General features: G+C 40.2%; 1 protein-coding gene across 2 annotated transcripts in view; it reads left to right on the forward strand.

Annotated features, from left to right (window-relative positions):
- Window positions 1-12,965, forward strand: part of tsc22d2 (TSC22 domain family 2) — a 37,567-nt gene that overhangs the window by 10,383 nt on the left and 14,219 nt on the right. The window contains exon 2 of one of the 2 annotated variants that reach the window (XM_051077328.1): window positions 11,574-11,645. The exons of the other annotated variant lie outside the window; for it this stretch is intronic. Within the exon in view, the coding sequence (XP_050933285.1) occupies window positions 11,574-11,645 (72 nt within the window). The remainder of the gene's footprint in view (window positions 1-11,573; window positions 11,646-12,965) is intronic. 2 annotated transcript variants of the gene reach the window in all.

Below are 12,965 nucleotides of genomic sequence, written 5' to 3' on the forward strand. Positions count from 1 at the left end.
AGAATACAAAACAAAGCAATCTGAAGTTGCCACTGTGGTGCAAAGGAATTGTTAATGGGAATTATGACTTATTATCTGACAGATAAAACAATCTGCAAATAAACTGATAATGAAAATAATTCTTAGTTGCAGACCAAGTGTGTAACATGAAAAACAGCAATGTGAGTTGTTTTCGTCCCACAAAACAAAACCACATTAATAAGATCTTATTACTTGATAAAGCTCACTCAAACTAAGCACCTGTAGCCTGCAGCTCCTCCTCATACTAGCTCACCGTGGCTGCTTTTTGTGACACTCACACATGGTTACTGCTGTTGCTGCTGACCTAAAACTGCACAATAGTGTGCACCATGGAGGGTGATCTGTTGCCTAGGCAGTTTTAGATTTTATATGGTGGTGACTTGCTATGCTTTCAGCGTTGGGAAGTGAAAACCCTTTCACCCCACTGGTTAGTCCAAAATCTGTTTGAATTCTTTGTCAGTATGATTTCTAAGTGCATGTAAAACAGTACCCTTCTTGACAGCTTTGGTGTTTCATCATCTCAGGAATTTCCGATTTTGTTGTCTTTGACCCTGTTGGTTTACAGTAAGGTCAGATATTCTGACACGAAATTGGAGAAGTGAAAGAGAGAAAAGTCTATTAATGGGACTGTTTCTTTGCAAGTGTCAGATGCTACAATTTCTGGACAGTCTCTGGGCAAAGTTGGCCACATATAAGAGTTTTTCATTCCTGTTGTCTTGCTGACTTTTTGTAATATTAATGCTAATGACAAGCAATAATAAATCTCAAGGTGCAAAGGGTGTAAAAAAGATATTTCAGAGCAAGTAAAACACAATAGGGGAACGGGAGGAAGAAAGAAAATGCTAATCAGTTGGGGTTAATGCAGTGGTTAGGTGATTCAGCAGTTCTAGGACAATGACTTTCTGTGGATGAGAGCTTTTAAAGCTGACCACAGATCAGAGCTTAGTCTTTAGGCACAGAGTAGATGATTAGACTGGATGTCTGTGGGATATAAATGCCTTCAGCTCTAAACAAGCTAACCAGTTGCTTTAGAAAATGCGAAGCTGCTTTGCAGTCATTCAGTCTCCTAGAGTGGGAAGCAAGGGCTGAACAACGAGGTTTCAGTGCCCAGGGCCCCCCGGAGCCCAAGATGTCTGAATAGTGAGTAATGAGGATGTGTGGAAAACATGGCAGGCAGCTGCACTTGAGTCATCCATCCTCTCTCTGTGCGCTCGCCTGCTTTCAATGGGTGTCGTCGACTGATCTGGTTCAGTGGTGCCTGTAACTGCTGATCTGTTGTGTAGTCCTGTGTGGTTGTGTGGTTGTGTGTGTGTGTGTGTGTGTGTGACAGAGAGAGACATGATTGGCTGAAAGAATTAAAGAAAGGCTCGAAAGTGGAGAGAGAGTAAATTAGAGATTTTTGAGGGTGCTCGTGTTTGGCTTCTTCTCTGCGTCTCCAGGGTCAGGGAGGGTCACTGCCTGTGTTATTCTGCTCCAAACCCTACAAGTCTCCTTCTCGAGGGGATGAAAGTCTGTCTGTGGGCAGCTAAGTCCACACGCAGTGAAACAAATCACTACTAAGATGAAGTGAAAACCTGAAGCTGATTTGGCTTGACCTATTTTGGGATAGAGAGTATAAAGGTTTAAGATTCCTCAGTCACCACTAAAGAACAGACCTTGGATTCAGTTTTGTGAATGCCACATTTCTCAACTGACAAGTGCTGTTTTTTTTTTTTTAGGCTTATATAATTATTGATATTTGCTATTTGGTAGCAAAATATCTACTAATGCTAATTATAGGTTGACACAGTTGAAAAATAAACTTGTCAGTAATCTCTGGTGAACAAACGTACTAGAGATGATGTTTCTAAGTGACCTCAAATATATTTTTAAGATTTCTGTGCTGATATTTCTCGTTATGCATCAGCTGAAATACTTGTATGTGCCGATACTGATATATTTGTGATGCGCTAATATTGGTCTAGCTGTAAGAAATAACAAACTTATGTAAGTGTAAAAAGTTACAGCATAAAAAAAAATAAGCACACGCAGTACATTTCATTTGAAGGAACACTGTCTTGAATTTAAGATCCTGTGTTTACATGGTATGTACCCTTGACTCCTGAGACACTAAAGAGTTTTGCTTGTAAAACTAACAGTCATAGTTTACTGACATCCTGACAAATGCCTGATGGAACAGAAAATAGTCAGTATATGTGTTTGAGATTTAAAAAGGCTGAAAATAACAATAATTTTCTTTGTTGATTCATCTTGGCATTATTTTCCTGATGAGTTGATTATTTTTTTTGTCCTAGTCAAAAGTTTATTTATTTTTTATTTTTTTACACAAAATTATTTTTTTTTATTTTAAATTTTTATCGCAGCTCAAGATGACATTTTCAGATGACCATGTGAATAAACGATGAATGGGTTATGTTATGTTCCTACTAAATGAATCAGTCTTATCAGGTTGTGTAGTTTAGCTGTGGATTCACTCTGAGTGTTTATTTTCCCACAAGTTCTCAACAAGTCAGTGAGCATGAGCACAACCCGCTCTGAAGGCCATCTAAGGTCACGTCTGTTCTGCAAGTTGAATCTAACATCCATGCAGGCATTGCAAATTCTTCAGGGTGCTTTTTTTCTGTCTTAGGCAGAGAAAGGCGCAGGTTTTGTTAGAACCTCAGTTTCCTGCTTTGCTTTGATGTCCGCTTTCATATTCTGTCAAGCGCTTCCTCTGTCGTCTTCTTCCTCTTCTCTTTCTCAAGTCTGTTTCGACTCGAGTGTCTCCTCTCGTCGGCATCGAACCACTTTCTGCCCCCCCCTCCAGTGTCTTACAGTGAGCAGGCTTTTGCAAGGAAACGGACGTGAGTCATTGTGGCTGGGTAGACTGATAACGGTTTATTCACTCATTTGAAACGACAGTGTTGAACAGATGGTACCTTGGTTTATCACTGAATCAGAGTGGATTTGTCATAAGTGCCCGAACTTTTCCCCTTTTTCACCCAGTGAGACTGTCCAGATGATAACATTTATCTCCTGGCTGCCAACAAATAGCCTCCTGTAATTACGTGATTGTGCTTGAGTGTGTGTTAAGTGCAGCTCCTTATGAAATAAGTATTATTTTAATCAACACTTTGTTGAACTTATTGTGTCATGCTGTTATGAATCAGACTCTTTTCGCTTGATTTCCTGTGCAAAAAATGCTGATATCTATAAAAACCTGAGCTGCCATTGTGATAATCACACACCTCCTATCACCTTGAAGCTTTTAATCGGTTGCTTTAACACTGTTCGTCTTTTTTAGTGTCAGAGCATTTTAGACAACCTCCTGTTGACCTCCTGGTCAGCAGTATGGTGAGGTGTGATGACTGGTTTATTCTGAGCTTTCACACTGTCATGAATATGTGTTCTTCATCTGAGTCAGCCTCTAAGTATAACATGTTAAAACATTTCACCCTCCTGAACATGGGTTAAAAATATCAACACATGTAAACTGGAGTACTGTGTGTGAAGGTACGCTGTGAAGAACAAACAACCCCCCCCCCAAATTTCATTCATATTCATATTTTTACATTTTAGCTGTGATGGTTTTTTCTTGTGCAACTCTCTGCCACTTTGCCACCATCAGAAACAAGGTCAGTCAAAAAAAAAAAAAAAAAAAAAACCTCCACACCAAACAATGGAAAATATTCTGCCACCACTTCCTGTGCTGTCTGTGAGTTAACCTCAGCTGACGGACAAACCAGGAAGGGCAGTGCATTGGTATTTTATCACTGAACCAGGATTGCAACAAACATATTTGACAGTGTGACAGTCCTCAAAAAAGTTCATTTCATTTCATGGCTATGTGAGGCCACCAGAGACACTAAATTATAGATCCCCATGTGATATTTGTTAGGATGGCTCTCTGCAGCATAAATTAGTTTTACCCCATCACACCACCACATACAACCATTACTGGAGATCTGCACAGGAAAACACCAGTGGCTAAAAATCTCCACAGTATAACTTTTTGAGGGGGAGTTTTGAGGGGCTGTAACTTTCCACACTCACAGATACACCTGCACTAGAAGCAGGAAACTCCTTGACCTCATGTTTGTAATGAAAGCTCTTGGTTGCTGTAATTTAATGTGTGAATGTGAGCAACCAAATAGCATCTACTGAAACTGGTGTGTCACAATGTTCAGTTTTCGCCCTTATTTTCTTTTCCATTTGCCAAACGTGTCAGATGTTTTTTTAGGACTGAATCATTAATATAAGTAAACATGCACAGTAAAATCCTATTTATTCTTCAGGCATTATCAAGGATTATGTCTAGAAAGACCTGTACACCTGGCACTTTAATAAGCTTCCTGAACTGGAGAAACCTTTTGATTGAGAAAGTTTACCTTAGGGCAGTCGATGTAATGCCCACAAGACACACCCAGTGTACGGTATGTAAAAGGAGTTGGTTGTGATTTGTCACAGGAATCTGCTAGTGCTTCATCTGCATGGAGATATGAATGTCTAGGCAACCAGCAATACAACAGCAGGGAGGACTTTGCATCAAAGCCAGAGTCTGGTATTCAGCAGTTGCAAAAGCACTTAAATGGTCCAGAGGGCTCCTTATGGGACCATGTGTAATAAACTGAAGGAGTGTGTGGTAATGTTGGGTATTTTGGATAAAAATTATAAAAGGAGATAACCTGCCCATTCTCACACACTCAGGCCACCCTGTTTACTGTATTATGAAACTATTATGTTAGTGAGGACATGTTACAGTTGCAGTTTCAACAAAGTTAGTTTATTCAAAAGGTCAACTTGAATGAATAAAATTATGTATGATAGCTTTCTCCATGAGTTTGTCATCTGATGCCTTGGCTATACGTCCATAAGACAGTCAACTATTAAGGCATATAAACATTGTTATTAATAATACTCAGAAGGTTGCATCAAGCATTATTGGCATCATGTGAGTATGTCGTGCTGTACTGTCCTGCTCTATACATCCCTTGTACTTCTTGTCTGTGTTTCTTGGTTGCCTGGCCTGGCTGCTCGGCCCCAGGCAAAGTCACTGGAGAGTGACAGGCTGGTGTTGTTACAGAGCAGCTGACAAGCTGAGACAGAAACAGACCTGAAGGCCAGTAAGGCAGAGTTCACTGGGCCAGCGTCATGCTTCAGGAACCATTTCTACACTTTATTTAACCCACTGAGTCAATGAACTTGAGCCCCGCTAAGTGAAATTGAGCAGATATGGTGGCTTTGTAGCTCCGGGCCAATGCTATCAGCTGCCACCCCGGCTGAACGAGCCACCCCAGATCCTGAATTATACTGACTCATCGGTACTCATGGTAACAATTATGTGTAACCCAAGCAGAAATTAACACCCTCTGCTTACCAGAATGCTCATATCGGTGCGACATATTTTCACTCATCTTTCACTGACTTTACGTACTTGCCAGTGTTTGCAGATGTGTTGCAGCCTGCCTTTAACATCGCAAAAGTTTGAGTTGTGGTCTCACTTACTGAGGTTTTTTAAGTTGAGTCACAGATACCCCCCAGCAGACCCCTCTTATCTGTCTTCCGTGCTGCAGCCTCCCGTAGGACAGAGGGCGGGGTTGAATTGTCAGTGGTGGTTAGCTGCACAGCTGGGACTTTGCCTGACCCGGGTATGGCTGCAGGCTTGGCCCCCATGCAGAGGGTCACGTCCCTGTTTGCCATTGAGCCTTTTCCTCTCTCTCCCACGGCATCTCCTAATCACTGCGTTATGAGAAGAACTCCTCCAACTGCTGGGTCACATCTCATCCCACCACCATCCAGTTTTTTCAGCCTCCCCCCTGTATCGGGTTCCGGACAAAAAAACTTGTGTGATCTGAACAGGGTAAGAGGTTTTTATGCATGGAGCTAAAAACGCATAGTGAAATCTCTATTGATAACGTCTGTTCAGTTCTGTGTGCACACAGGAACATCAAAGAGCCAATTGCAGGGAAAAAAGGAAAACAACCTGCAGTGTTTGTAACATGTTTGGCCTTTCGTGTCGTGCTGAATGACTGAATGGTCCTTATGTTTGTTGACTATAAGGACCAAGGAGGTCTTGTTTTTTAAGTTATTTTAAAGAAAGGAAATTCAATTTCTGTGCTTTCTATTGAAAGCAGCAGCTTTCCTCAAGTGACCTGAGGGAGCATGTGTTCATTCAGGCCCATGCAACAGCCTTTTCTGTGGCAGCTTAAGGATTGAATCCCTCAAAATCCCTCTTGAGACTCTATTCTTCTTCTTGTGTATCTTGTGCCATGGTTGTTAACCTGTCAGAGAACAGGGATTTTTATGGGCATACTTGATTTTATAAGTTCTTCTGCCACAGCAGGAAGTTGGAACATCATCAAACCATTATGGTTATGTCACTGCAGTTATATCACATGTAATACATAGTATTTGAATGACCATGTATTTGTTCTATGGAGACTGTCATCACTTATCAAATTATGTAACATCCTAAAACTTGGACACTGCTGCAAATAGTTCTGCTTGTTTGAGTTGACAGGTCCTCAATGTTTGATAAAGGGTTGTGACACTGACTTAGCTTCTTTATTGACAGAAGTTCTTGCTGCTAAATCCCTCGTCAAGCACACATCATGAGACCCGGGAACGGTCTCTCTCATCTGACAGTGCCGTGTGACTTTGCCTCAGGCATCTTGCCCAATGTGAGACCCATTTTTTGGCATCTTTTCACAGTATGGTTACTCAGTTTGCAACGTACTGTAGCACACTGTTTGACAGTGCTTTTATCCAAAATATTTTACCATACAAAGGCTACATTTATCATCTGTGTGGGTGGCTAAAGTCCTAAACAAACACCTGCCCCATGCAGTGTTTGTGCTCTGCTGTGGGAACTCATAATGTTTTCAACCACAAAGATATCTGCCCAGAATGGCTTTAACATAAAGTAAGACAGAAAAAAAACACTGCATAAAAGTACAATATTGGGTATATCCTGGACACATAGTAGTAACACATAGTAGTAACAGATTATCACTCATATGATAGTTAAGGTAATAAAGGAAGCATAATTTGACATTTGACAGTGGCTAAATAAAATGATGATTTTGCTGTAGTAATGTTTTGTTCCCAAAAAACAACATTACAGAGGGATCTAGGGAATAAAGTATTCACTGTTCTAACTTGACTCATCATTCTGGGCGGCACTTTACGATAAGGACATTTTCCCAAGTGGACGCAGGAGAGTTGAAGGGGGTGGCGCAGAGGGAAAGACATGGGGGAGACACTGTGTGAGGTGAAGCTGAGTCATAACTAAGTCAAACCTTAATGCACAAACAGGAAGCACATAGTGATATCATTCAGCGTGACTTATACTTAGTGTCAATATTGTTATTTGGAATGTCACAAAGTAATGCATAAATCTGCCAATGCTTCAGGACTTGTCTGGGAATCATCAGATTTTTAAGTTTTCTTCCAAAGCACCTGAGCAATCCAGAGGTAATTGTCTTTACACCATGGGTACATTGCAAACAGTTTGCCAAAGTGCAAACAAATATAGAATAACACAGCCTGGCTTAAATGTATTGCTAGCTGTACACCACCACATTTTGATGTGCTTTTGCCCTTCTGATAGCCTTAACTTCTTCAGTTGTTCTACTGGTTCCCAAATAGACCTGTATGTTGGTGTTAACATATTTCCAACTATCAGTGATCTGATTTATAGAAAGAAAAGTAGAAGAAGAAGAAGAAAAATAAGTATTCACACAGAAAAAAAAAACGTAAAAATACACAGATGTAGGTCCAGGTGGGATTTAAAATTGAGTAGGGCCAGTGGATTTACAGAAAAAATTGTAGGTAATTGTGGTTGTGTGGAGGTGAAAAAATACCCACATACTGACCAGAGCAGGTAATGTTAAAACCTCCCCTGGATAAATAAATTCAGTCCAACTGGGGCTTATGACATCCATTTAACTTGCCTGTCTTTGTGTCAAATGATAATAATAAGTTCTGTAAACAGGCTGGAAGAGAGAAGTACCATAATGTTCCTTACCTACCTGTTCATTATAGTGCATTCAGCTGTACTTTCTGTGACCACTGAAGACTTTATCATCAAATTGGTGTAATTTCAAGCAATTTTTTAAATTAGCAGTTAGGCAAACTCCTCAAGTTTATTCAGGTAAATAGACCCAGGCAACATATTGTACTTTGAAATAGGGGATCAGAAATGACCTCAGACACTCTCTTAACATCTCATGGATTTTGATGCTCTTTCAGGAGTCACGCAAACAGTGGACAAGAAGTTGCCTGAGCTGGAAGGCACTGCAGGGCTTCTCTCAACAGCTAATGCAAGAAAAACAAGTAAATTCTATCTCTGGTCGACAGAAACTCAACTTATGGTCAAGTGTGGTCATGTGCACATCAGTCAAACTGAGTGCTTTCGAAGCTAATGCCTGAGGGCTGCGCAAGACTTCTCACATTTTCTAGTATCGCACTTTGGACTGAGGGTAACCCAGATAAGAAGCTGTGTTTTTGAACTTGAATACCTACCTAACAACATTCTGCCTTTTAGATTTTCACACACTAAGGAGCTAATTTGAATGTAGTTGCTTTAATGTTTGCCTCCAGCAGCGATGCTAGTTCCAACAGCTCATCTCAAATTTAGTCAAATTTATTCTGGTTAACAGGATGTGAGCTGAACTGTGTAAGGATAAAGATCTGATTAGATTTAATTTAAATTTAATAGATTAATCCGCAGATTATTTTCTTGATGAAATGCTTTGTTAAACAAAATCAGAAAACACTGAAAAATGACCAAGAGCCCAAAGTTATTGAGACATCTCAATTTGTCCAACCAACAGTCCCCAATCATATCTCACAAAGAAAGCATCAAATCCTTACAGTGGAAAAGCAGAAGTTTGGCATTTTAGCTTGCTTAATTGTTGTTTTATGAAGTGTGACAGGTCTGTGTTAAAGTTTTCATTTATTGGGTCAGATCAGTACTTTTGTCGTCAAAAAACCTTTTTCACCGCATCAACACCAGAAGTTTTGTTTTTTAAGCTGTCCATCTGACAGAACTGATGTGTGTCAGTTTTATTGAGTGCAGCTGCCCTACAACAATTCTCTACTCTGGTCGACAGAGACTCACCTGAAGGTCAAGTGTAGGCATGTGCACATCAATCAAATTGTAGCAAAGTGCCCTCTAAATTAATGCCTGAGGGGTGCACAACAGTTCCTGTCACATTCTAGGATCACTCTAGGATCTGACCTGGGGCTGTAGTTCAGCATATAAGAGGCTATATTTTTGAACCTGCATACCTGCCAAACAACATTCTGCTTTTTATCCTTTCACACACTAAGGAGCTAATTTGACTATAGTCACTTTAATGTTTGCCTCCAGCAGTGATGCGAATTCCAACATCCAAGGCAAATTTATGAAAGTTGCCGCATGACAGAATCCTACAGAGAAACAAAGCAGCAACAGTAAAAATGAATAGATACATGAAAACAGTTTATTAAGGCCAGACAGCAACAACAGTGCTGTGTGCTGTGCACCGTATAAAGCACTGTAAAAGAGGCTTCTATACCTCAATCCTCCATTTCCTGCAGCATAAAGGTAAGGCTCCTGAAGGGGGTTCAGGTGAGGTGACACACCACCCCTATTTATTTTCCCTGACCTTTCCTACTTTTTAAATGGCACCTTTTCATTCTGCTTCTCTTCAGACCTCTCCTGCCTGTCTCCTGTTTGACTGATGAACTTGTCATGCATACACAATCCTCCCTCGTCCCAATAAAACCAGGTATTTTGGCTCTCTGAGCAAGCAGAGCTCACGGCCGCTGTGTTGAAATATGTTGTTTGCGAGCTCTTTAAACTTGCTGCATCTAAATACCTCACCAGAACATGAGGAAACTCAAAGATCTTGAGCTGCTGTTTGTGGGGTGTGGCGGTGATAAATCTGTCATGGGCTCAGATATGGCAACTCAGCTGTAAATCACTCTTGACACTCGACCAGTGTAGTAGTGGATGGTTAACCCCGCTTTTCTAGTTTGGTAAACAAATTCCTTTCTCCAGCCCGCTTTTGTTTTTTGGTCCTCCAGGGTCTCGTTTTCACTTTACAATTTTGTAGACCACCCCTGCTCTTATTGTCAGACAAGCCACACCAAGTTTTACATTTATTGTGCAGACAGCAAGGGTGACTGACATGAACTCGAACTCAGCAGGAGCATGTACTTGTCTGACTGTTACCACTGTGAGCTGGCCTTGCATCTCTAATAGTTTGTTTAGTGAACACTGGTGTCAACGAAAGTTATTTGGGGATTTGAACATAAAATCTTGTTTCTTGTTTTTCCCCTCAGTGTGTGGCAATCTGAAAATTCTCTAAATGATTTTTCTTCATTGTAGATTTATGAAAAGATTTTAAGCTTTTTTCTGACTGTATAATTAATACAATATAAGAATAATTGAAAAAATCAATAGAATCCAACTTGAAAAGTTACAATTTTGGTCTGTAATTTTGTAGTCAAGCTTATTTAACAGACTGAGATTCACAGTCAGCTTACATTATGAACTCTGTGTATTATTAACACCGTGTGGTAGCAAATACCCAAATGCTGATAAATATTTGATGCGGCTCGTAATTTTATCTCCCCCTAGCCGCCGTGTCAGGAAAAACCGCCCCTGTTTGAAGTTCACTTTCTACTCTACAAATCAGTCTGGCCAAGTTAGTTGTAGTGCAGTAGTATATTCATGAACGTTGACAGCTGACGAGACTCAACAAAGTTAACGTCCTGTCCAGAACAGTCTCTGATTTGGTGGTGACTTTTGACATGTCAGCAAGTTGTAGGGTTAAAATATAATTCAGTATGAGATCTGTCATAATGTCACAGTATCCTTTTCTGCGTTGTGTTATTAACATTAGACCACATCAGTACAAGAAGACATGATGATCTAAACTGAAACAGATAAGGAGAGCATGTTTTCCATTTTAAGTCGTTTCAGCATTTTGGGATTTACGTTGAGTAAGATTATGGCCACAAGACAAATGACAGTTTACTATTAATTTCCTGGGCTTTATTGGGCTTTTAGAAATCTTTTTTTTTTTTTTTAATTTTTATGTACTTTGAAGAGTCTTGCCAGGAATAAGCTGTACTAATGTTATTGTCACATCTTACAAAACTTAACTGGAACAGTTGTTGGTTTAGCACTGAAATGTTTAAGTGAAAGCTGTTATTAAATATTTAGAATTATAATGAACAACAAGAGGTGGCAGTAATTCAACCAGTCAGCGCTAGTATATGATAGGGTTTTACGACTTGGAAAAATGCACCCGTAGTGCCCTTGGTCTTGCTACATCATGTAATTTCTGAATAGAGCTTAGGCCATCTGGATTGTATCATCATTTCCTCTGACCTCTCAGTGTGGTTCAGGATCTTCCTCTACTCTCTCATTCACATTCTCTCTCTCTCTCTCCTCTCTCTCCTCTCTCTCTCTCTCTCTCTAAGCATGTCTCTTGCTCTCTCTCACTCTATCAGCGCACGTTTCTCTTCCTTTACTCATGTTTCTCCTGTCTCTGTTTCCTCCCCCCTCCATTAAAATGCAGGAACCCATCCACTGCTTTCTACCAGGCTTTCCGGCCTAGCAGATTACGAGGGTCAAAGCCCGTCAACGATAGGTATGAGCTTGGGTGTGTTTACGCGTGTGTGTTTGGCCTGGATTGCCTGGTTAACCCAGATCCCCTCACCCTCATAACCCAGCACATCTTGCAAGAAAATGTCCAACTTAACTTGTTATTTAGTTATTCATAGAATCCCAAAGTGTCAGTTTTCTGAAATTGTGTCAGTCAAGTGTTGCCAGCAAGGTGAGACACTGTCATTCGACAAGAATCAAGAGAAGAATCAGTTCTTGAAAGATTACTTGCCTTGTTTGCAATTAAAACTCAGGTGTCATCAAGGATCCTACCTGACCTTAAGCTGTAATATCCACAAAGTCTTTTAAGGTTCTGAGTAGTTTTCTTCATTAGTTATTCTGCCTAAGATTGTCCCTACCTTTCTGGTGGGTGACCTTGGATTTAAAAAAAAAAACAAAAAACACTAAATGTAAAATAGTTTCCTTGGTCTTGGTTTCAGTAGCAAAAGTTATTTAGAATTTTAAACAGAGATGAAAGAAGTGTGAAAGTGACTCGTTATGTTTTAAATACTGTTGCATACATGTTTCTGCCATTACTAGGATAAAATGCTTAGTGTAAAGAAAACTGAATGTACTGTATTATCAGATGGAAATTGTAGTTCCCGGCTATCAGCAACTTCATTGTTGCATTCAAAATCTTACATGAATGAATCTTTATTTCACTTCTCTGGCAAACTTTGCTTTTTGAGACTAACTACAGAAAAGAAATGACTTGTCAAGCTGGACATTTCGTCAGCTGCGAGTGTGTAATGCATGGAGGAAGGCATGTCACTGCGGGAAGCGTCCAGATACGGTTTTGTGATCACTCTGATCTGGCTTCAGGGCTCGGTGACACTTTGAACATCTACGTTGTGCCAGTCACGAGGATGCGGCGCTCAGGTTTCTCTTGGCCTTACGATGTGTGCAGCATAGCGCCAGGGGATTTTAGCTCTGCAAATAGAAGATCACACTGAGATAACATTACAGAGGTTGTGTTTTATGACGTAATATTCTCTCAAGTATGTCATTTGTATACTCAGGTTAGATGCTGGTTGTTATGGGCTTGGATTCATTGATTCTGGGAATTGTTTTTAAAATGAGTTTGTACTGTTTAAGAACTCATCCTAAAGCCTAATAGGCTGACACATAGAGCTGTGCTAGTGATTAACTTGTCATGACTGTTGGGCCTTTTTGTGTGAAATGCTGCTAAATCGAATTAACTTAACATGTCAGTTCAAAGCAGCTTTTATTCATCGTGCAAAGCACTTTTAAAGCCCAAGAAGTGAGTATTTGTACTGAAAGCATCAGTCAATTAATTGATTAGACT

The sequence above is a fragment of the Lates calcarifer genome, linkage group LG17 (genome assembly GCF_001640805.2).
Source record: "Lates calcarifer isolate ASB-BC8 linkage group LG17, TLL_Latcal_v3, whole genome shotgun sequence".
NCBI classification, from domain to species: domain Eukaryota; kingdom Metazoa; phylum Chordata; class Actinopteri; family Centropomidae; genus Lates; species Lates calcarifer.